General features: G+C 35.5%; 1 protein-coding gene across 2 annotated transcripts in view; it reads right to left on the minus strand.

Moving 5' to 3' along the window:
* NLGN4X (neuroligin 4 X-linked) overlaps positions 1-25,842 on the minus strand; it is a 184,092-nt gene that overhangs the window by 59,056 nt on the left and 99,194 nt on the right. For both annotated transcript variants that reach the window (XM_027675120.1, XM_027675121.1), the window contains one exon: positions 22,698-22,850. In XM_027675120.1, coding sequence (XP_027530921.1) covers positions 22,698-22,850 — 153 coding nt within the window. The remainder of the gene's footprint in view (positions 1-22,697; positions 22,851-25,842) is intronic.

A 25,842-nucleotide genomic window follows, 5' to 3' on the forward strand; every position in this document is an offset into this window, starting at 1 on the left:
CCTGAGGCTGCCATTCCCTGCCACAGCAGGGCTGGTCTCTATCTCCCCACAGCCCTGCCCTGCCTAGACATGGCCCTGCTGAGCTGGGACCACCCATTGGCCACATCCCAGCCCAGCCTCAGCCCATCCCCATCCACAGGGAGTTGCCCAATGGCTGAGGCTGGGGTTGCCCCAGTGCCCCTGGATGCCCTGCTCCTGGCTGGGGGTGTTCCTGGCTGCCAGGCCCTGCTGCCCACCAGATGCCCCCAACACTCCTGGACCTTGTAGCCTTCAATGTTTTCCATCAGTTCTCTTTATATTTTTGTGTCTACAATACCAAACATTTCTTGGGCCTGCCCAGCCCAATATTCACTTCCAACTTCTGCGTGGCACCCATCTTTTCCCCATTTGACTAACCTGTTATAGAGTTGCTTAGTGTTTAAGAGAAATAAATTAATATAATACAATCACAGAAGTTCAGTCTATTTAAGATCAAGCCGTTATTGTTTGGAGAGAAGTTTTCCTTGCAGTAACTAATTTAAAATATTTTTCTGTAATTATCTACTATATTTTCCCTCTAGTCTCCATACGTATTTTTTTTTTTTTTTTTTTTTTTTTTTTTTTTTCCTTTAAAATTTTTTTATAAAATTATAAACTTTTTTTTACCTTTTAACTCCTTTTTTTTTTTTTTTTTTTTTTTTTTTTTGTGGTTTGTACCCAGCATAGCTGCAAGAGAAATATACAAGCATACATAAATGTTGAAAGTATTTTTCACTGCATTGTTTATGTTCTATGATCATTTTCCTCCACTTTAACAACTCTTAGCTCTTACAAAAAACCCAACCTCCCCCCCAAAAAAACTAAAAAATCAAACAAAAGAAATCCCAAATGAAGTTTTCTTTCAAAAGAATTTGTAAAAGGAGAAAGGTGCTTGATTTCTTTTAAGTGAATCAACTCATTTCAAGTATTTATATAAGGAACTTGGTCTTTCTTCTTTTCCTATTACAGTCAGTGAGATCTGAGGGCTCTCTAGAGGGAGCATCATCTGAACCAGGCTCCTGTTCTGGAGCACTCCCTGAAGGAGTCTCTTTCCCTTGCTAGGTGTTTATGGAACCTGCCAAGAATAGGCTTCTGCTTGCTTCACACACTCACTGTTTTCCAGTCAGCCCTCAGTTAGAAAGTTGCTGAAAGCCATAAAGGGGAATTTCAATATGAATCATGATTCATGTTCATGGAGAGATGGAGAGCTCTAATTTTATGAGACTACTACTGTTCAAGCTTCAATTCTTCAGGAGGCATAAAGAATATAAAGACTTTCTAGAGGAATCTTAGATATATCCACAGGGAAAGTAAAAATAATTTTAAAAAAAGTGTTTCAAAGTTTTTCTATTTACTCAGCAACAATTTGTGGGCTCAGGACCCACCTATAACTCACATGTCCTCTGTCCTGCCAGCGAGGTTTCCCGTTAATGCAGAACCCCTTCCATGAAGTCTTGTTCCTGACTTCAGTTGTGAGACCTCAGACTTCAACCAAAGTTCATTCACACCCACAGTCTCCTTTATTTTAAAGGACAAGGTGCCATTAAGTGTCTCTAACATGCAATTCTCTTTGGATTCTGGGGTTAGTTCCACCCAGTATATAACCAGTCCTTCTCTGTTCTTGGATAGCATGCAGATCAGCTCATAAGGTTATCTGTGTGAACAAAGCATCTCATATAGACAACTGAGTACATTCTTCAGGGCAAGGTAAGTGAATAGAAATTATAAGAAACATATGTCATATTTTTTCTTTTTAAGCTATAATATACTAAGAAACATAGTCAGTACTCATAACACGGAAGAGGACTCAAATAACCAACTTTTTACTTTGTGTCTATACAGCATGTGTTCTCACTAGCAACTATTTAGTGTAGTCTTTTCTGTTACGTTTGAATTAGGGATAGATTTTGGGATTTAGATTTTAGGACACAGTCTGTACTCAGTAAGTAAGGATCAATAAACATTAGACAAGAATTTAACATATCAGTTCAACACATAAATTAAATATATATAGATTTTGAAAAGGGCATTTCTTCAAGATATTTAAATGTAATTCTCTTCAATTTGATCACAAAGACATTAATGAACAAACTAACATGCATCAAGTTCTTATTCATGTTTAAGGAACCACTACTTCAAATAGTCAAAGCCTGGGATTGACATGGCTGCAAAAGTTTTTGTTTGTCTATTCCATGACCATAAAAAAGTTCTGTCTTCTAAAGCTACCCCAGAAATCCCTACTTCTTCACTGAAAACTTAATGTGTGGAATTTGATCCTTCAACTTCGTGTTAACATTTACATGGGAAAAAAAAACTCACCAAAATTCAGACAACAAGATAGTTTAAGGAGAAAAAAAAAGGATGATTCAGAATGTGCTTAGAATGCATTTTAGAATTATTAAAATATGTTAATGCACTGATCTTTTGTACACCATACAAGGATCAGTGTATAGAACTGGTTTTCATCAAAAAATTTACTTGTTAATACCACTGGGGAATGTAATGATTCTCACTGCACCAGACACTGCTCTTCAGAAAAAGGCAATTGGGTTTCTTTTCTGTTTCTCTCAAGGTCTTTGATAAGATTTTCTTTTCTATGAGGAAAAAAATGTATGTTATTTCAGTCTGTTCCACAATAATAACCATGACATTTGTAAAAAGTTATGTATCTATCTGTGTATGGAAGGTAGGCAGAGAAATAAACAAGTGAAATTTGAGCCCAAAAAATTGGGTAGATAAAGATTAGAATCCCTTTAGAAAAGATATTATTGCTGAGCAGTATACATAAAAATACTACACCTGTTTTATTTCCCACATTCATGCAAAGCCTAGAACTTGCTTACATGAAACCTAGATTTACACTATCACAAAATAAGTTTTAATATTCTTATCTGAAAAATGCTCATGGGATTTCAAAACAGATGATTTAAAGAAAAAGATAACTACCATTTATAACACAATGTAATTAGGTTTTGAAAGATAAGGAAATCTCTCAAACATAACTGACCATTAGCACAGGCATGATTTTGGAAAAGTTAATACAAAAGAAAATATATGCATGTATAATGTGTTGTTTTTTCTTTATGCCTTCCTTTAAGAAAGCTGTTTTGAAAGCAAATAGTATTTATGAATTTTTAATAGGTTCTTTGTTCTTGGCTCAAGTCATGTTTTCCAGATCAGACTATTTTCTAAATATATGAGCCTGTCAATCACACCACAAGGACTATTACTAAGCAAGTTGACATCCAATTCAGTAATAGTCACATACACAACACCTCACAGATAAGCCTTCCCTTCAGTGTACACTTACAGCTTTCATTCGGTTATTCTTGTTGCTCAACCCCTGTCATATAAAAGCACTGAAAGTTTAAATAATTAATCAGTTACAAAAAAAGCAGTAAGATGCAATCTGCATAGTAACTAAAAGGGTCCGATACTAAAACATAAAGTTTTAGTTTAAAAGTTTAAAAGTACTCTAACAATTGGAGGTCCTTTTGTCTTAAGCCTTATCACTAAATTCAGTCTCAATTCAAAAAGATGATTATGTAGTTCAGATTTGGTTGCATCTGCCTTTTATTTACCTGACATCTGAGTATTTTCTCTGCTACTGTCATTCAGTTTTGCTCTTTCCCTTTTGATTTTTAATTCTTCTATTTTTAGAAGCCAATCATGCCCTTGAACATAACTTTTCAGGCAGTCCATGTGCAAAATACATAGCATGCTTCAGAAAATGATTATGGCACAATGTGCAATCAGACCTTGAAACTGTGTCAAAGGTAACCTTCAGCCCTATCATCCTTAGGCAATATTCAAGAAATGTCTGGTGCTCATACATACAAAACAGAGTCAGTTCTGACTAAGAGGATTTGAATGTGACTCCTAGGTTGCCAGGAAGAACAAAGATACATGGCATAAATAGGAAGAATACATGAAAGCAATCAACTTAAGGAAATATGACATTTCATGTCCCTGCATCAATGGGTCAAAGATTAATGCTTTATGTGGCACAGGAGATAGAGTACACCAAGAGGAGATAAAGAATGAAAATATCAGTGGCTTGAACTAGAAAAGCTTTTTTAATTTTCTTTTCAATTTTGCACTGCAACTGGTATATCTAACGTTTTGCATGGTCTGAGTATTACTTTGAAAACACTACACACAACAAATACACGTAATGAAGCAAACCAAAGCATGATCAAGTTTACAGAAAAAAAAATCACACTGTTTCAAAGGTGTCCTTTCATGTTCTACAAGCTTTACATTCATGATCACTTTGATTATATTTGAGTAATCATCTTTTCATGGATGTGCACAATCTACCTGTCGCCATGAGAAGACATTATAAGGAATATGACAAAGATAAAACACTATCTTTCAGAAAAAGTGATAGAACATGCAGATAATAAAATAATCTGAAGACCACATTTCATCTCAGGTCTTTACCAAAGGACTACTTTCCACAAACCCAAGTTACACAGTTTCTGATACTGCCATAATTTTTTTTAGAGATATGGTGAATTTATATTTATTGTCTTGTAAACATCTGAGAATGGGTCTCTTATCTTTTTTCTTTCGTGCTTTTTCTGAACTTCAGGCTGTGAAACACCATTCCTGTTCTCTCGCATATGCCAGTTCTAATGCTTATGTGGCCACAGGTAAAATGGATGAGTTTATGCTAAAGTTTACAACTATGATTTGTAGAAACTGCTTTCAGTCAGATCTGTGAAATGCTTTCTCTCAGTCCACAACTGCATGTTTGCTGGAACAGGTTAAAGGAAGGAACTTTACCTATGATTTACTCATCACATAGTTCAAGGCAAGTACTCCCAGATCCCCATCCTATGTCCTACTCTATCATTAAAAGCAAAATGGGAGAAGGAAAAACTCAGTGGTCAAAGATTGTTGCAGGTGTTTCAAAGTCAGTAAGAACTTCATACGGTCTGAAATTTCCAGACAAAGTCATGACCAAGCTATAACTTCTAATTAAAGCTAAATATAACAACGACCAAAAACCAACCAAACAAAAAAACCCCCAAAAAAACAAAAAAACCCCAACATTCACCCCCCCCCCCAAAAAAAAAGTAATTATACTTTGTTGAAAGAATCAAGAATCAGGAATTACAGTTTTACACGAGACCTCACTCTTACATTTCAGAATAGGGGAATCAGTTTTGGGTTTTTCTCCTTTCCCTAAGCTAAAGAGTAAATATTGTTAAATATGTTCCTTTAGTATTCATATTTTCAGTTGATTCCAAAATGGGAATACTTTTTGGCATATAGTAATTTCTTGGTCTTAAAAGATAAAAAATTGTTATCTTCAGCACTACCATTAGATGCTTCAATATTTCAAGTGCTACTTTAATCAGGAAATCTCCTATTTTATAGGACAAAAAAGAGTCAGTGCCCTAGGGAAACATCCATGCAAGAAAGAATTTCTTGTAACAGCTGCTCTTAGAAATGTTTGACCTTATTTTGACTGTAGCCAAAATTAGGGAACTGTGTAAAACTGGAAAAAAAAAAAGTGTGAAAGTCACATAGGAAGAAATTAACATTCTACTCAATAGGTTCTTCACTACTTCTCTGTTATTTTGGCTGTTAGGATCATCATTATTTTAAAGGCCAGTATTTTAATAATCACTGTATCTGCCAACCATACATTCTTCTTAGCAATACTAACCTATTCTGAAAGATAGAGATGTAAAAGGTATTACAATTTAGGCTCACAAGCGATATTAAAATTTAGGTTCTTTTTAAGTAGTCCATATTTTCCTACAGCAATTTAATTTTTATATATATCAGAGGATATCATTAAGAAATTACGTAAGAGTCACACCTGCAATTTTCTCAAAAATCTGGATTTTCTTAATTAAAAAATGTATGATTGTTTAAAGTAATGAAGCCTTATTATTTAAAAGGGGCAACATTTGCACATTTCTTACTAATTTTATAAACAAATTTCCCAGAGTCAGATAAGCATTCTCTTTTATACATAACAATTTGAAAAATAAACTGTGTAGGTTCAAGGAAATACTTATTTTTCTATTTAGTAACTGAACAGGAAAGGGGAAAGGCATAGAAAGATTAGAAAAATTTCCATTGGTATTGAATTAAAAGAATGTACTTTCTTTGCTTGACAGAAATTAAAAACCTCTTAAACTAGTTTCCTGTTGTTTTGAATATTCCTATATGGTAGAAAGGGTCACATATCGATCCTTTAATTAAAACCAGAATAACCATATGTACTGGTTTTGGGTAGGGTAGACTTAATTTTTTTCACAATGGTTGGTATGGGGCCATGTTTTGGATTTGTGTTGAACACAAATTGGGTTGATAATATAGAGATATTCTTGTTATTGCTGAGCAGGGCTTGCGCAAAGCCAAAGCCTTTTCTGCTTTTCGTACTGCCACGATGGCAAGGAAGTTGGAGGTGCATGGGAGGCTTGGAGGAGACACAGACCCAAACTGGCCAAAGGGATATTCCATACCCTATGACATCATGCTCAGTATATAAAGTGGATGGAAGTAAGAGGAAGTTTGGAGTGATGGTGTTTGTCTTCCCAAGTCACTGTTGTGCGTGATAGGACCCTTCTCTCCTGGAGATGGCTGAACATCTGCCTGCCCATGGCAAGCAGTGACTTAATTCCTTGTTTTGCTTTGCTTGTGTGAGTGGGTTTTGCTTTCCCTACTAAACTGTCTTTCTTTCAACCCAAAGTTTTCCAGCTTTTACCCATCTGATTCTCTGCATGATCTTATGGGTGGGGGTGAGTGCGTGGCTGTGTGAGGTTTGATTGATGGCTAGGGCTAAACCATGACAACCTACTGAAATCCATTTTTTTTTTTTGTTAATGGAATTGGTTTTGTCCATACTTCTTGTGTTGAAGGTTTCTAGAGCACCTGTTTCAAAGTGGTCATTCTTATTACAGAATGTACTGGCCTAGCACTCAAAGAATAACACTTGTATGCTTGAATTCACCATTGATCTTCTGAATGTCTCTATGAAGTTATGCCCTCCTGCTATTTCACTGCTTCTGCTCACTTTCAACGTGAGTATATACACTTCTCTGTGAGAAAGCTCAGTTAATGGACAGTTTTATCTAAGTTGATGTACTCTGATTCCTAATCTCCCAGGGGATGCACAAAACTCAGTTTGGTTTAAATAAACTTCTTTAAACACTTTTTTGTCTTGAAGAGTAAATTATATTTGAAGCTGTTAATATTGTTCCACCTCACATCCACTATAAAGCAATATAAGTAAATATTTGATAATTTTTGGGGTGTCTAATGCTCAAAATTCTGAGTTACCCCCCTAAATTGTAGCTCACAGTACATTCAAGAAAACTAAAAAGTAAGATTTATCTATAAGTTCTGCTTCCTTCATAATTTTTTTTTTTAAAGTTGAAGTTCTAACTGCACTTCCAGTACATCTCCCCTATATTTTTTTAACATTCCAAACAGCTGTCTTGCAAGCCTAGACATGAAGTCAACTGTGCAATTTCCTCTCCTTTAAAAGAATCTACATATGCAGAATTCAAGGTGAATGGACAAAACACCTACCTTCCTTAAACCAATATGGTTTTGAATGTTTTGCAAATTTTGTAAAATGTTCCGGTTGCTAAAGTATAGGTAGTTGCTTACAGACAACATAACCAAATTTGTTTAACATCTGCAGGTCAGTCTGCCACTTCTAGGATGTCATAACTGGCAAATAATTTTGATTGATTTTTCTATTTCTGGGAAGAATCAAGGAAAAAAAAAAGCTGGAAAAGTGGAAAACAAATATCTGGAATACAAACTTACAGCACACTGAATTGGATGTTGTTTTTTGAATACTGGTATAGTTCAAGACGGTCCTGCAGTTGTCCTTACAAATAAAAAGCAAGAAAAGTCAGAAAATCCCAATTTGCTTAGAGGCATGCTGAGTCCAATTTTTGTTATTGTACTCTTGAGTAAAGGAGCTTTCTGCTAAACCAGTCTGCTTCCATGACATTTTAACCAATGCTATGTGGTAGTGATCAGTGAGACTAAACAAAGACCCTGCTCATATTTTTTCATGCAGTCTTGCTTTTCCTATAAACAACAGTAAGCATGTTTCATTTACCAAAAAAGGCAAGATTCTCAGCTGTTTCCTCAGTAAAATATATTATATACATGTCATCTATATTTATATGTGACAAACATCACTAGTTCTCATTTTCTCAGCCCTGCTGAGAAAGACTTGGGTGTGCTGGTAAAAGAGAGGCTGGACATGAGCTGGAATTGTGCGCTTGCAGCCCAGAAAGCCAATTGCATCCTGGGTTCCATCAAAAGCAGTGTGGCCAGCAGGTTGAGGGAGATGATTCTGCTCCTCTACTCTGCTCTGGTGAGACCCCACCAGCCCTGGGGTTCCCAGCACAGAAAGGATATTGACCTGTTGGCACAAGGCCAAAGGAGGGCCATGAAGATAATTAGAGGGACAGAGCAATTCTTCTATGAGGAAAGGTTGAGAGAATTAGGATTGTTCAGCCAGGAAAAGGCTTCAGTGTGACCTAATTGGGGCCTTCCAGTACTTGAAGGGAGCTCACAGGAAAGATGGAGAGGGACTGTTCATAAGAGTATGTAGCGACAGGAATGGCTTCAAACTGACAGAGAGAAAGTTTATATTAGATATTAGAAAAAAATTCTTTATTGAGGATGGTAAGGCACTGAAACACATTTCCCAGAGAAGCTGTGGATGCCCCATCCCTGGCAGTGTTCAAGGCCAGGTTGGATGGGGCTCTGAGCAACCTGGTCTAGTGAAAGGTGTCCCTGCCTGTGGCATGGAGTTTGGAACTAGATGATCTTTAAGGTCCCTTCCAACCCAGGCCATTCTGTGAATCTATGACTATATGATTTTTCTGATCCTGTCTTCCATTTACTTCTTATAAATAGAAAATTCTATAGATGATTCATTTCCCCAAGACACCAATTTAATTTCCCTCAGGCAGGGTATATGAAAGTCACGCATTCTGAGTACTGCCTTCAGAAAAAAAAATGTGGAAAGGGTAAAATGCCACCAACTTAGAAGTTCTGTGGTGACTGATCTTTTTATGTTTCTAAATGTAAATTTTCTTCATTGAAATGACATAGAAGGTGTATCCGGATATGGGAACTTTGTCTTCTTTTAGGTATCACCTTTTGACAGATGCAGGCAATTTGTCCTTGATAATTCAGTTATACAGGTAACTGATTACCAGACTGAGATACTTCTTTGTTGGAGTGATTTGCTTCCTGTTATGATCTTTGCAAATGACAGGAATCAAGTTATTAAAATAAGAGGAAGACCTTCTCTGCAGTAAGAGAAGATGTTGCCTTTTAAGGAAAGCAATCTGAAGGTGAAAACTGGATGTCTTAAATTGAAAGGTAAAAGTCCTATTGATTTAAACAGCAGGAGGATTTCATCATAAATGTGAGAAAAAATTGTCCTATTGGTTGGCCTTTTTAGCCACCAGCGCGCCTGCAACAAGTGCGGGTAGAGCCCTTCCCAAATTTTCATTTGCGAAGCCTAGCCATGATGAACACAGTTATGAAGAAAAAACAATAACACAAGCTCTGTTATTTTGGCAGTCATGCACAATGTATTTTTTCTTCACTATAAATTTCTCTTTCAGAAGATTGTATTTGAATGAAATCTCTGGAATATTTGCTCATAAATTTTGCCCATGTTCATATCCTCTGTGAAGGTCACATGGGGGACAAAATATTGAGTTTTAATAAAAATATAGCTTATGAAGATAGATAGTTATTAAATAACTTTTTAATTTTTTTTTTTAGATTTTTAAAATTGCCTAGGAGATAAAAGAAATCAGCAACACATAGAAAAGTAGAAGGCTAGCTATCAGTCACAGGCGTGACTATCTGGCTTCAGTAGGCACACAAGGATGTCCATAAAATTAGCTTGCATTTCAACTGAGCCTTGACTAGAATCATAGGAAAAACCTCAGGTATATACTGCGAGAGGAGCAGCTGGAGAGAAGCCCTCCAGAAGGAGATCTGGGGGTGCTGGTTGACAGCAGACTCTGTAGGAGTCAGCAGGGTGCCAAGGCAGCCAAGAGAGAAAACCACGTCCCAGGGCGCACTAAAACATAGCATTTGGAAGGGACAGTTATGCCACTATATTCAACGTTGGTGTGGCCTCACCTTGAGTACTGTACAGTTCTGGGCCCCGTGATTTAAGAAGAATGTGAAGGTCCTTGAATGTGTCCAGAGGAAGGCAACAAAGCTGGTGAAAGGGCTCAAATAAATGAGTCTATAGGTTTTTCACAAAGGCCCCATTTAAGTTCTCCTCTTCTGACAAACAGCAGAAACTTCCATGCACTCAGATAAGTGATTAAAATGCTCTTTTTTAAAAACAGATTTGCAGCATTTGCAAATGAAGAATGAAGACCATTTCTGAAAGAAAAAGTGTTTAGTGAAAACTGTGCATTTACACCAGATACAAAGAGCCGTGAGCTCTGAGGAAGTACATTGCAAGTTGAAAGGTGTATTGTGCCTTCACTATGAGGTGTGAGGGCAAAACCATCCCAAAGTTCTTGGATCTGCTGGTGCCAATCTGACAGTTCTTTAATTTCATGCACAACAGAAAGGTAGCTCTTTTTTTCTTCATACTTTTAATAATTTCTGTGCCATGAACAGAAGCTGTAGTCACACACATGGGCAGCCATGGCATTGGCTAAACCAACCATCAGAAAGATTGTTTTGTCCTTAGAGACTTTATGATGTAAATTGGATCAGAGATCCTGGTTGTGGTTCTATGGAGAAAAGCAATTATCCTCCTGACACGCTACTACTATGGAAAAAATAGGTTTGCCCTATTTGTCAACTGTAATCCATGTTAGAAGAAAAGAGAAATCTTTTGCTTCTTTGAGAAGTCATCAATTGAAGCAATATAATTTCTCCCAAGAGCAAGGGAAAAGTAAAGATGAAATTAGGACCTTATGAGTCATAGCTTGTTCTCTCTTCTATTTTGGGAGTGCAACATCTGTAAGCTACCCTTTATTCAAGGATATTCAGAATTGAATTCCTTGTATTTTTATCAAAGACTAATCCAAGTCCTTGATTAAAACAATTATGAATCTGGGGCAGAATATGTGTTTGATTCCTCCTACTTTCTGAGTAAAATAAGAACATCAGATAGAGACTGAGATTTTTTTGGTTGCCCTTTTATTTCCCCTCTGTCCAAGAAACGGGAATTCTGTTGATACTTCTTTGGTAAAAGTAAAATGATACGCAAGTTAAGAAGCTTTACAGTCAAATCTTCTAGAAGTTTACAGTAACTAAGTCATCTGTATCAAAGGCATAAATCTTTAATGACAGTATTTCTTCCTAAAAGATTCTCAACAGAAGAAGAGTTTCACTGATTATATATTCCTAGGGACTAATGCAATCCCACTGAAAGTATATGGGCATGAAATTTTTTTCATGGTTAATTAGCCTCAGTGTGGTGTTTGGTTGTGGGCTAGGTAATCTGTGTAACACAATGTATTATTTGTTACTTTTTTACTTGTCTGAAATACCTTTTGAGAGAAACTCAATTAGTCATTATTGATGGGAGTATAGCAGAGACATAAGGGAGTTAGGTACCTACTTGCTATTAAAATGCAAAAATATTTTCACAGAGCACTAATATTTACAATCAGACATTATTTCTTTTACATGTAACACAAATGAAATATGAAAAATCATACTTATGATATTGTTCAAAAATAGTCACATACCTGAGTGTTAAACATTGATTTAACATTTCTAGCAGAAATGAAAACACAAATTTATTCATTATACTTACAGAGATTGGTTTTGATTTTCTTTAGATGCCTAAGATCTGACTTTATGCAAATTATGATGGGATCGGTGAGGAAACTTATGTTCCTTCTGGTTTTATTCTCTTCTCTTAAATTCTGCTGAAGTATAGGTATTTATTTTACCCCTTCCTAGATCCCAAAGTGGAGGTACTCATTTTTAGGCAAAATATATAATACAATCCACAGACTGTGTGAGAAATAGGGAGGAAAAAAATGGAAAATTCTGAAACTGTTTCTTTTCTTCCCAGTTTCTCAACAGTAATTTTATTACATCCTGTACTGCTAGGTGTTCACCTAATCAATGTAAGCTTTAAATGAATCAGTGCAATTGCAGGAGACTTGGCACTAATGAAAGCCAAAAGAACACATTATTTTGGTTCCCTAAATGGAAATAATAATTTTCAATTAAAAAGTAGAAGTGAAAAGATGAAAATGGATGGCTTTTCTCAGCTGCTAACCTTTACCTGCAGATATTTATTGAAGAACACACTTTACATCCATCACTAGAAAAGTTTTATTCATTCAATATTCTCAGATACCTTACAGAGGCTTTTGGAGCTATTAAAGCAAAAAAAAAAATTGTCTATTCTCTTTTCAAAAGTGGAAACTTCCAAATCACACCGGAAGCATATTTTTAGCTCTGTATACTGTATATTCATATACTGTATGAATAGGCATTGTAAAGCAGTAAACATATTTTGATCCTTCAGTGTCTGGCAGTCTGTGATTGCAAGGAATTACATGGGAGGTCTGAAATAATTTAGGAAAACATGAATTTGTTTTGTGCTATCCTTCCAAGAGTACATTTAATTAGCTGGTGCAATCATACAACTTTTAACTCTATGAACCACTGCATGATGCTCCCCTGCCTCCTTGTGAGCAGCATAATGACATTTATCTCACACACACTTTTGCCATTCTGATTATGTTAACAGGTTCATCTCCAACGGACGGTTAGATTAAGTTACACTTCACTTTTTTTTCTTCTAATTTCTGTATAAAATATTGCAATCCCTTGCAATTATGGAGGATTTCCTAAAAATTGAAAGATTTAACATGCATTTATTTTAGTCAGCAAGGATCTTCATAATAATATTAAAAGCGTCTCTCGCAGTATCTTTCTGGACATCTCATGGAATGGGTGAGCAACTGGTTGATGGGTCAGGTGCAGAGGGTTATAGTAAATGGAGTTACATCAGTAGTGGGGTTCTACAGGGCTCCATCTTAGGCCCAATGCTCTTCAACATCTTCATAAATGATTTGGATGCAGGACTTGAAGGTATACTAAGTAGGTAGGGAATTACATGAATCTGTTTAGGTTGTATATTAGAAAAGATTCTTCGCCCGGAGGGTGATTGGGCAGTGGAACAGGCTCCCCAGGGAAGTGGTCACAGTACCAAGCCTGTCTGAGTTCAAGAAGCGTTTGGACAACACTATCAGGCACATGATGTGATTCTTGGGGTGTCCTGTGAAGGGCCAGGAGTTGGATGTGATGATCCTTGTGGGTCCCTTCCAGTATTATATGATTTTATGATTCTATGATGCACTTTTGAGAAAATTGTAAAAAAATGTTTTTAAACACAGACTATCAGGTTGGTGGCTTCTTATGAAATACAGGGATTAAGTACATTTCAATCTTGACCCATTTGAGTTGAGCAGTAAATTTTTTATTGACTTCAGTGCACTTGAACTTCATCCACAGTTCTTTTTCTACTTCATCCACAGTTCTTTTTTCTGTATAAGCTCAATATAAACAGTGTATGCATTATCACTATATCATCATTGCATTTCAGACTGATGCTCTAAATTATATAATGTTATATAACAACATCCTAAAACTTTCAATGTCTTTTGAATGACATAAAGTCAAGAATAAAGTTTCAAATTTCCGTGAATAAAATTCTTTTGATGCAAGCTGACAAGAGAACTTATGTATAGCATACGAAATTTTAAAAAGAAAAAATAAATGAAGAATGGAGATTATGGGCAACATTCAAGACAACCCTTATAAAGAGCTTTAGAACTGGGTCCACGTGAACCCAATGAGGTTCAACAAGCCCAAGTGCAAGGTGCTGCACCTGGGTCAGGGCAATCCCAGACATGAATGCAGTCTGGGAGAAGAACTCATTGACTGCAGCCTTGTGAATAAGGACTTGGAGGTTTAGGTGGACGAAAAGCTGGCCATGAGCCAGTCATGTGATGTTGCAGAACAGAAACCCAACTGTGTCCTAGACACAAAAGAGCATCAAGAGAGCTGTGACCAATAGGTCAAGGGACGTGATTCTGCCACTCTACTCTTTACACAATATTCAGAAAAAAAATTATATTTTATAAAACCATGTCTTTTGTATAAACTGATTAACTATGGAATTACCACAAAATTTGTATGGATTATGTATACATGTATATATAAAAAATATTAATACTAAAATACACCATGAAAACAGAATTCAGTCAATGTGACAACAATTCATGTTCAGAAATTTTATCAAGTAAGCTTTCAATTACATCAAAATATACCTCACAAAAATGAGTCTAAATGTTTGTGAGTTTCAAAAGAGTTACAGAGATTTGAACAAGTTATAATTACTATACCAGCATTTTTAATATTTTCACTGTCATTTGTTTTTACAGGCAACCTTACAAAATGTTTTGAAAAATAGCTTTTTGGTTTGTTAGACTCTAAATTACTTTATCTGCTTTTCAAAATTGCATGTAACACATTTATATCAATACATGCAGCATTTTGTGCAGTTGATTCTTCCATTGGAAGTAGCTAATGCATACAATCAGACTGTTTCTTTGAAGGATCAACATCTGATTGGGTGTTCTGCACATATTTATTATAACGACATAGAAGCCTTCACTGTTGTCCATTGAAAGTTCAGCTACTCTATCCATATTTGAATATCAATGTAAGAAGTTGTCTCAGAGACAGAACAAGTAACAGATACTCCTAATTTATGACGATGTTCATTAAATCAGGACGCTCTTCTTGCACTGCCAAAACCTAGCATAAGTACATAATTTCAAAACACAGACCTCCAATTCTTTCACATAGAGTAGGTACAAACTTGTGAAAAGAATGTATTATAAATCTTAGATAAGACAAAATTTTCTTAAAGAAAGTATGTTCATAGTGATGTACAAGCATCCATGTGCTCACTGAATTGCCAAAATTCAGTGAATTACCTAAAAATTATATCCTTTTCTTTTCTTTTACATTGTCTTGTAGCTTTTTTGTTTGTTATAATATATAGGCTATGATTAAAATTATTTCATGAGACCATACTTTACTAGCTAAGTCAACTACATCAATCCATCAAGTCTGGAGGAAGCAGATTTTCTTGCATTTAGGTAAGAGGAACTCTGTCAAAAGTTTCTTGCTAAATTTGACAATTACATTTCAAGAATGCCCATACTTGCCCTCTGTTACAGAATTACATAGAATTTACACAGCTTCAGACGATGTAAAAATAAGCCACGTGAGTCCAGAACAAGCTGATAAGTGCATTTGTGATTGTAAGACACAATCATAGCAGTACCATGTGCTCACTCAATAAAAGGATTATACCTGATTTTAGAAATTCTATGAATGTACACATTGCTTCTGATGTTTGAAATGAAAGATGTAGTGACATGACAGTCCAAACCCAATGGGATATGGATAGAGTTTATGAGCTACATTTGCGCAAATACAATTTCTGTGACTTAACAATAGATTTAAAATAAGAGAAAAACATAAGATTTACAGAAAAAAAAAAGAATTATCAAAGATCATAATTCCAATGTCTAGAAATTCCAATGTTGATAGTAATGGGAGTAACAGGTGTCATTTCTGGGAAGTTAGGAGTTACACTGAACTAGAAAATCAGCTACGTAAACTGACATTAGCTAACACAATTCTTAGCCAGCTGAGAAGACAAGCCAGGGACAAAACTGGCCAGGAAATCTGCATGAAGCTTAGAGATAGGTGAGGCAATGGAGTGAAGTTCATATTGGCTTCAATAATGCAAACATTCACAATAAACTTAATGAGCTTAAATAAACCTCCTTTCTTGTGCAAGCATGAAACTGTGATTTACTTGGCACACTCCAGCTCCTGGGTCATTCCCATGTTGTACTACCTCTGGCCTTTTCTACCAGATCACCGCTAAGCTTCCTGCGGAAATCGAGTGGAGGTAGAGGAGGGCTGTACAGAGCCACAAAGGGAACAGATACCTTCATATCAAAATTTAAAATGCAGAGTAATTCTGTACAATAATTACACTATTGAAGATAAAATTCGACGTATTGTAGACCATTGTACACTGCCAACATGAAAAAAAATCTGACTCATGAGGTCATATATTGCTTGCTTGATTTGATTACTGCTGAACAGAACAGAACAGAACAGAATAGAATAGAATAGAATAGAATAGAACTGAATGTACCTCAGTTGGAAGGGAACTATAATGGTTAGTCAAATCATAAGTAGTTCATTTAAAACATACACTATTTCAGTGTTTTAATTTGCAAACCAGGTACTCAGTGAAATAAAAAAAGCTGAGGTTCTCAGTAACTTGAAGCATGGAGCCTCCTTGTAAATTGAACTCTTGATTTATACTGCACTGTCTAATACGGTTACTTATAAAGAGCTATAATTGCATGTGTATATAATTTCTGCTAAAAGGAAGTTCAGCCTTTGCAGACAGAGTACTTTAAATGGATGTTTTTTGCCAAAAAGAAAGATAAATGAGAGATAGTCTATCCTTATCTACATGATTTGGAATTGTAAGAGGAAGAAAATGTTAAAGTGCAGGGGTCTCAGAAATGCTAAGTCAATTTTACAATTTTGAACTCTGAGTGTGTCTCATTTTACTGCAGTAGATGTTTAATTTAGCTCCAGCTTTCAAAATACCTCATCCATATTTCTAGAATTCATCTCAGGTTTTGGCTTTCCATTTTTTTCTGTAATAAGACTCTGGCTTCCAAATGACTGATTCATATTTCTAGTAATCATCTCTGGTTTTGTCTTTAATAGCTCACACAAGATCAAGTTCATCTTTGAATATGGTAACTTTTTGAAGATTGCTTCAATTTTTTTCTTCAAAGTGTGTAACACCATGATTAAATTTAACTGCATAAAAAATGTGCTAGGGCTTTGGGGTTTTGATTTTATTGTTTTGAGGTTTTGTTTTGGTTTGGTTTTTCAGGTTTTTTTGAGCGAGGGAGAGTTGTCAGATTTAATTTTTACCATTACACAAGCTAAACAGGGAAACAGTAAATTGAAGTCTCACTATGAGACAGATAATCCAGGTCATGTCACTGTAAAACAATACTAAACATTAACCCCTCTTTTGTATTTTTCCTGCCAATATAATCCTGAAAAAGACACTAAAACAGTGTCTGTATCTAGGGTGGAAAGATACTGTTACTTCTTAAAGCATATCCATGAAGAATAAGAATGTAGATACTGAAGAGGAATTGAGCAGTATCTAGACTGAGCCACATCATTCGAAACATCCCACTTTTTGTAATATTAGAACCTATTTTGAATTAGGATATCTGTTTTGCCTAATCCAACCACTCTGATGAATTTCTATTATTTTTGTTAAATAACTCTCTAAATAGCTTCGGAATTTTGAAAATTCAACTCAACTGTTGAATAACTTAAATATATTATAAAAAAATAGAGTCAGCATACACAGTGTTCAAATCACGTGGTATGGAGTGGGGAGACAACTGGATTTAAACTTCTGTGTGTTACAGAATTGAAGTTTTGAAGATACAGGAGCACTGCCTTGCACTGGGACAATTTAACGATTTCCTCTAGTTCCAGCAGAATCTTCAGTCACCATTGTGGTGAGGTATGAGTAGGAACAGAAACTGCTCAGCTGAGCAGAGGCAGCATCTTCACAAACCTTAAAGTGAACAAGTAATAAAACACAGCACTGCAGCATTCCACTTTTTGAATAGTGCTCACTAGAATAAGTAGAAGAAAAAGCTAAATCTTTCTATTTTATTGTCCCAAAAGGAGCCTACCCATGGAATGCATTTTGCTAAATGCAAACTTATACTCAAAGGGAAAATATGGTCTTCTAAATAACATCAACAACCCAGATTATTGCTGCATGCATTCTTGGGGATCTAGAAATCTCAGGAAATTCTAAAAATACTTAAATCAAAGGAAAGAGAGGGATAATTTAAAGGTTTAAAAGTCTTGAATACAGCTGCCTACTATTTTGTCATGGTGCTACTTGAACACAGAAAGAAACAGAGAGATAAGGAAATTATTCCCAGAGCAGCTCTGCAGTCCTCTAAGAGGTGGAGTATGCTAGAGTTACAGATAAACATTGTTCAGTGCATAATTTAAAGAGTTATATTTTAGCCAGATTCTCAGCAACATGGCCTCAATACTCGTAACTGCTGCCTGTTCTAGAACAGACGCATTAGTCACATAATCTGACCATGTTTAGGATTGTACAGAGACAGCATTGATGGAAGCATTCTAGGAGTCGCAGGTGGTGGCGGTAGATGACCCATGATTCAGATCCATATAAGAGAGTAGACAGCACAATGACTCTGTAAACACTGATCTTTGTACTTTTCTTCAGGTGTTTGTTTCACCAGACTCTTTTATGGAGTCTTGCAAAAGCTCTCCATCCAAGGAGTCTTTCTGCTGTGCCTTTTGCAATCGGTCTTGTCCATCTCACATTGGCCTCTTTAGCCATCAGCATGCTTGTAACAAATGTGGGTAGAGCCCTTCCCAAATCTTCGTTCGCAAAGCCTAGCCATGATTTCATCCAAATGCAAGAAGAAAAGATCGAGATAAAGATATTTGTCTCTATAATTCAGTTAAAATGTTTTATAACCCTGGATGTCACCATGTTACAGCTACATCAGAAAAAAAAAAAGCTTTTTTTCTGACTAGGATGTCTGTATTTTCATTAATTTTAGACTAGGACTTTCAGTTTCTCAGTTATAACCAGACTTTGAGTCAGTGGAACCAGGAACATATATCCTAGGAAGAAGATAAAGATGATGTCCAGATGTATAGGGATGGGATCAGAAAAACTAAGGCACAGTTGGAGCTGAATTTGGTGAGGAATACGAAGAATGACAAGAAGGGCTTCTACAGCCCATGGTGCTTAGAACAGTATGTTGCTCAGAAAAGGAAGATGTACTCTCCTCAACAAATAAGAGAGGAGAACTAGTGAAAAATGCTGTGGAAAAGACTGAGGTATTAAAAAATATTTTGCCCCTCAGTTTTCACTGGTAATTGCTCTTCCCACATCTATCAAATCCCTGAACCTTCAGGTAGAAACTGGGGGAATTAAGGCCCTCCCATTGTAGATCCATGAGGAACCTGAGCATACAAAATCCACAGGACCCAATAAAATGCATCCCAGGGTCTCGAGGGAAATAACAGATATAGTCACTAAGCCAACTTCCACTATATTTGAACCATGGGAAACAGAGGAAGGCCCCAGTGACTGAGGAGACAACAAACCTGTTTTCAAAAATGATGTTAGGAGGACCCTGGGAACTACTGACCAGTCAGCTTCACCTCCATGCCCAATAAGATCATGGAATGGATCCTTATGGAAGTTATACTGAAGCATATGGAAGACAGAAATGTGATTCGAGACAGCATCATGGCTTCACCAAGGGCAAATCATGACTGGCTAATCTACAGTTATGAGTGCCCATCTACAATAATGTGACTCCGTCAGCACACAAGGAAAGAGCAATTGTTATCTACCTGAATGTTTTTAAGAAATTTGATAAGATCCACCATAACACTGTTGCCACTAAATTGAACAGATATCTTCATTAATTACATAGATAGCGGGATTAAGTGCACCATCAGGAAGTCTGTGGACATCACAAAGTTGAGTGTTTTACTTGACATGCTAGAGGGAAGGGATACCATGCAGAAGGACCTTGACAAGCCTGAAAAGTGGACCAGTGTGAACCACAAGAATTTCAATAAGGTCAAGTGCAAGGTCCTTCTCCCATATTGGAGCAATCCCCAGTATCAGTACAGACTGGGGATGAATGAACTGAGAACAGGTCTGCGGAGAAGGGATTGGGAATAATGGTGGATGAAAAAATTGGATAAGAGCCAGCAATATGAGCTTGCAGGCCAGAAAGACAATTACATCAGGGGTTGCATCAAAAGCAGTGTGGTCAGCAGATTGAGGTGCCTATAAGAAAGATGGAGAGATTTTTAACCAAGGTCTCCCATGGCAGGACAAGGGCCAAAAGAAATCTTTTGTGATGAGGGTGAGGAGACACTGAAACAGGTTGCCCAGAGAAGCTGTGGATGCCCCATCATTGGAAGTGTTCAAGGTCAGATTGGAGTTTTGAGCAACCTGATGTAGTAACAGATGTCCCTTCCTATGGCAGTGGGGTTGGACTATACGGTCCTGGAAGGTCCCTTCCAATCCAAATCATTCTATGCTTCTATAATTTGTCTGTCTAACATCATCCAGTGATTATCTATGCAGTCCTAATATTTTTTGTATCTACTGCTGTTAATTGCACCATATAGACTGAAAGAAAAACAATTCAATGTGCCTCAAGAACAGAACTAACATTTTTGGAGAGTATACCATTTAGAATCCATTCAAGTGATAATTTTCCTAGAGACATGCATTTGATCAATTTAATGCATATTCCTTCATCACAGGATGAGATAATAGTGATAGAATTATACATCTCTGTCATTAACAACAGGTTTGAATTTGATCTCATGTATAAACTTAAAAATCAAATGCATCTGAAACACACAAAATGTAAGCAAATATAACCTTCAACAATCCAGACTAGAAGAAAAGGATACAAATATTGTTAACCTTCAAACTCTATGTCATAATAATTATACTACTTTTTTAACTTTTATGAATAATTGTTTGTTTTCCACACGGTTGTTCATCTGAAGAAAATTGTGTTTTCTCTTTCTTTTTCTTTTACTTTTGAAACAAGTGAAAAATACATGCAATTCACCTACCATCTTCCAATCTCTAGGCAGAACCCTGTGGTTCTCAGTGATCACATTTGCATTTCACGCAGGAAGAGAAAACCTAAATATACTCATAAAACACAATTCCTCTGGTTTTTTTAAGTGCTATACACATATTCCAAATATCTTTGTTTTTCTAAGTCAAACATAGACTTTTGTAGTAAAGAATAAATTCCACAGTCTTGAAAGTTACATTTGCCACTGCTGAGAAGTAATATTTAATGCCAAATATAGCACTGTATTTTTCGTAATCCATTTAAAATCCTGATGATTATTATATTTCAGTTTCTCATATGAATGCCTCTGTATTGTGCCTTTTTTCCTGAATTCCACAATATAAAAATATAGCATTCTGATTCTTTCTATTATTTTGTTTTCAATATAAGTACATAAAATAACAATACACCAATGCAAATATTGTACCTTTTCCTTTAGATTTATATGAGCCAGCTGGAAAATGAAACATTTTAAATCACTTATAATAATTTTTATCCTTCAATAATGTTAGTTTTAAGAAACCAAGAGAAAACCTTTGAAGAGATCCATTAAATAACCTTTTTTACAGATAAATAACTACTACCAAGTTCCTGGGTATACACTTCGTTTGACAGCAACAACAAAAACAACAATTCATTTTTTTGTGTCTTGGGTTCTTACTTTTTTGTCTTTTTATATTTCCTCTGAGCACCAAGATTGCATGCATAAATATACCAAAATATCTCATTATAATTCTGACTTTATATACGAAGAGTCAAAATCAGGGACAAGAAAAAAAAATTCTCAGTACTCTGATGAACTATAAAGTTTTTAAATGCATTAACGACATGAACAGATAACTCAGCAAAAGACGTTCCCTGTTTTCTAAAATAGTACCTGACAAGAATATAGATCAGCTTTGCTATTAAGAAACACAAGATCAAAAATCCTTGTAAAAGCCACACAAACTAAATAACTATACCTTACCTTGTGTAAAAGAAGAAATACGAGCATTTGAGCAGTCTATATGCTATTCTATACAAACTATAAGCTTTTTCATTAAGATGAAAAATATTTCTAATGTCTGGTTTTATCTGCATTTTTTTTTATTTTCCTATGTAAAAGCGAAACTTCAATAGATAAATAAACCTTAATTTAGACAAAAGTTTGGTACATGCTAACGTGCAGAAACTGGAATCACAGAGAAGGCAGAAAAGATTTTTGATTGTCGTGGATCTAAGGTTATTTTGTTATTCAGTCTAATGGTGACAGAGGAATATTTATGTCAAGAAGATGCAGCTATTTTTTCCTGTTTGAAAGACAGTAGTATTAATTTCTCTCAATATTATAATTCATGATTATGGAGTTCCTTATATTTAGGAAGATAATTTCACAGTACTCCTTGAAACCCCTTGACTGCCTATTACTTGGAACATAAATTCCATCAGGGTATATAGCCTTTCTCTTCTGTATTACCTCTACGTCCTCTGCTCTGAAAAACAGTTTGCACACAAAAATAATAAATGAAGCTATATAGTAACATTTTCCCTCTTCCTGTCATTGCCTACTGTTTTGAAACTGGTGAGTACCCATTCTTGATTAATTTTCTTCCTTTTTTTTTACACAGAATTGAGATAATTTTAAGAAGAAAAAGATATTAGTTCTTGAAATACTACACATTTCCAGTCACTTCTGTCTACGGTGAAGGCAGTTGTCAAAAAGAATGTAGTCTAGCCCAGTTTTCATAAAATATTGAACAGAATTCAAAATCCACCAGCAAGAATGGTCTCTTTTAAAATAGAAACTGACCCAAGGGCCTCTGATTGATCAACAGAAAAATTCAGCAATCAAATATTTCTATGAAGAAAAGAATCACTTACCTAAAACCCCCAGCCTGTAATTGATAGTGACAACAATGACATTTCCATAACTTGCGAGAATGCTGCCATCAATCATATTGCCAGTACCCTCCATGTAAGATCCACCATGGATGTAGACCATAACGGGTTTCTTGCTGTTCTGATCATGAATGTCTGAAAAAATTCAAGTAAGGAAAACACAATAAAGTAATAAAAAAATAAGGAAAATGGCATTAGCAATTTATAACAGTGCTAAAAATAGTCTTAATTATTTCCTGTGTTTTCAATGTGATCACCACTATTTTAATCAGCTAGCTTACAGAGTTCAGGATTATCCTACAAGCCTAGTATTTATAATTTCAAATACTATTTCCTCTGAAATGTTCTCAGAACACTTGAAATGCCTTCAAAATTACAAGAAATTTAATTTGAATATAAATGTCTCAAAGCCTAAAGAGAAAAATCAAATTATGGAATAATCTTGTCTTTTTTAGAATATTCTGATTCAAGTATATGCCAATTTAGAAACATCCGTGCATCTAATAATGAAATTACGGTAACGATCCATACTTTCCCATTCCTCACTGGGACATAACTGTTGAAATTATATTCCCAATAGTTCAGTAAAGATAATATCACAAAATCAAATAATTCTCATAGAAGGAAACATAGTGGACTGTTCCTTCTTTCAAATAGCCTAGGAGTTAACAGAGAGGATTTATGTGAATTCATGGCCCAGATTTTTTTTGTATTTAAATCCAACTATGTCTTTTGTGTAGTACTTTTCCTTATCACGGTACCTAACACTCAAAGAACATCCTTGAATTAATGGTACTGTTGATCTTTTGTATGTGCAAAAACACTCCTGACAACTTTCAAAACAGCTGGGTCTTTATTCCTAAAAGAAAGGTAAATGAGATTGACAGTAATATTTTCATATTTCACAGTGCATTGCAAAGATGCACTAATCAATGATTTGGAGTATGTTTAGGACCAGATTAATGGCTCCTGATGCCAGAGATGATTCAGGATACCTAGATTAGGAATTTATGTTCTCTACAAAAACAGTGGGAACAGGGGCTAAGCTCCTTTATAAAAAGTAGAGAGCAATTCAGCAAGCTGCCATTAGATATGCAAACATTTTACAAATAATTCAGTGTATCTGCATGGAATCAGAGCACTTCTTTCAAGTATATAGCAAAACATACAAGAAAAATCAGAATCTCTGATTATTCAATCAGGATTTGAGAAAAAAAAAAGCAGTGTTCTCTTTTGGGTAGGATAGGCACATATTGAAGAGTGGAGAAGGGAAATGGAGCTAAACATCTAGAAGACAAGGACTTGGGTTTGAAAACCTTCCAAAACTCTTCCTTCCACCCAGGTTTGTTAGGAAATACTTTGAGACACAGAAAATGTGATCAGCAATGAGGTACCAGATAATGTTTTGTATATGTGGAACTAATTTGAGCATATTTAAAGGGAAATTTTCACTGGTTGAATTCCTATGTCCCATTTTTTATTTTACTCACGTGTATGCACTACCTTAAATATCATAAATTTCCAGCTGAGCGTATGTCTAGGTTCCAATGTACAACTTGTCAGAGTTTAAGGTTTGTTAGTTTTGCCTCATTTATATGAAAAGATATGTACTTAACATGTTGTATTTTAGGCATCGTACTTTACCAACAGAAGTTTTTGTGATAAGATCCTTTTAATTCTGGTGACTAAAAAACTAATACAGCCACTAAACACATCATATAAAGCAATGAGGTGCATTCTAGTGGATGTATTTTTTTTTATTCTCAGCATTTTCAGCAAAGTAGGTGAAAGTGCTTCTTTTCCAAAGGCACAACTAAGCCCTCAAAAAAAGGAATGCAGCTGTCATTTAACACAATTACTTGTGTTACTAAATTACTTTTCCCTTCTGTCCCCCCCAGGTCTCATGGCATGATTTGTTGTATGTAATCCCTCCTTATTACATAGTTCTTTCTCAGGGTTGAATCTTTCACTGCTGAAGTCAATTGGAGGCTTCCTCCTCCCCTTCAGCGGGAACATGATTAAATTCAACATAAAGGAAATTAGCTCCATGCTTTATGTGCATAGATCTGAAGTGAATACCCTTGTTAATAAGGAAACCCTAACATTTTCTAAAGAAGTCTGAATAAAAATGTGTTCATAATCTAATACTTATCTTTAGGTTTTTTAAGCAATTTTTGTTTTGTTTGTTATTTGTCCTTTGATTTAAAATAACCTTCTGAATTTGGTATAGAAATGATAATACCACCATCTGAAAAAAGCATAGGTTGCACAGAAATAGGAAGGTGATAATCAGAAAATAACAGAGTAATTTTAGAGTACTCTGCACAGCATTTTTGTGTTATAAGAAACAGTGTAATTCAGCAATGAAGGTGGTATAGTAGAAGGCAACCAGTGTGAATCAAAAATCTGAGATTTTTAATATGGTATTTTGTATGTGGATAGAGTTGCTAAAATCGAGCTGAACTCCCTGGAAAAGAGGTGATAGTATCCTCACTGCAGTATGTAGGATTATAAGAGAAACAGAGAGGACATATGTTTTGAAGTTACTTGAGTTATGTCAGATAGAAGAAAACAGGAAAAAAAGACATGGAATAACACTTTGGATTGTCCATGCATGAGAGGATTTAGAAACACATTGCTTCAAAACCAAAGTTGTTATTTTCTCATTTAATTTATTTTTTTTCCTAATTTGGTATATATGTGAAGTAAAATAAACTGTCAATGTAATTTCAGTGAAAAGGAAGGGTGGGAATAGAGGAAGATTTCACGACTTCTTTATATTTTGGTGCATCCTAAATAGATTCGCTGTGTCAAGACAGGGAAAAAAGTATTTCCTTCTAAAACTTTTCTGGGGTACTTCACTATGAACTTTTAACATTTCCTTTCAGGGAATCCAATCCAACTTTGAAAGAAGTCAATGAAAATGATTGTTACTGATTTCAGTGGGAATGTGGTCAGAGTTAGAACAAATGTGTCTCAGAGGCTAGCTGATTACAGGAAAAAAACAATAAAGCAACATCAACAGCTTCCTTTATTTTTGTGTCCTGAAATAAACCACATCCTGTGAGAAAAAAATAAATAAGTAAATAAAAATAGCAAAGACAAAGCACAATTCAACTGCATCAAT

This window comes from Neopelma chrysocephalum, unplaced genomic scaffold (assembly GCF_003984885.1).
Source record: "Neopelma chrysocephalum unplaced genomic scaffold, ASM398488v2 Primary Assembly neopelma1_25, whole genome shotgun sequence".
NCBI classification, from domain to species: Eukaryota; Metazoa; Chordata; class Aves; order Passeriformes; family Pipridae; genus Neopelma; species Neopelma chrysocephalum.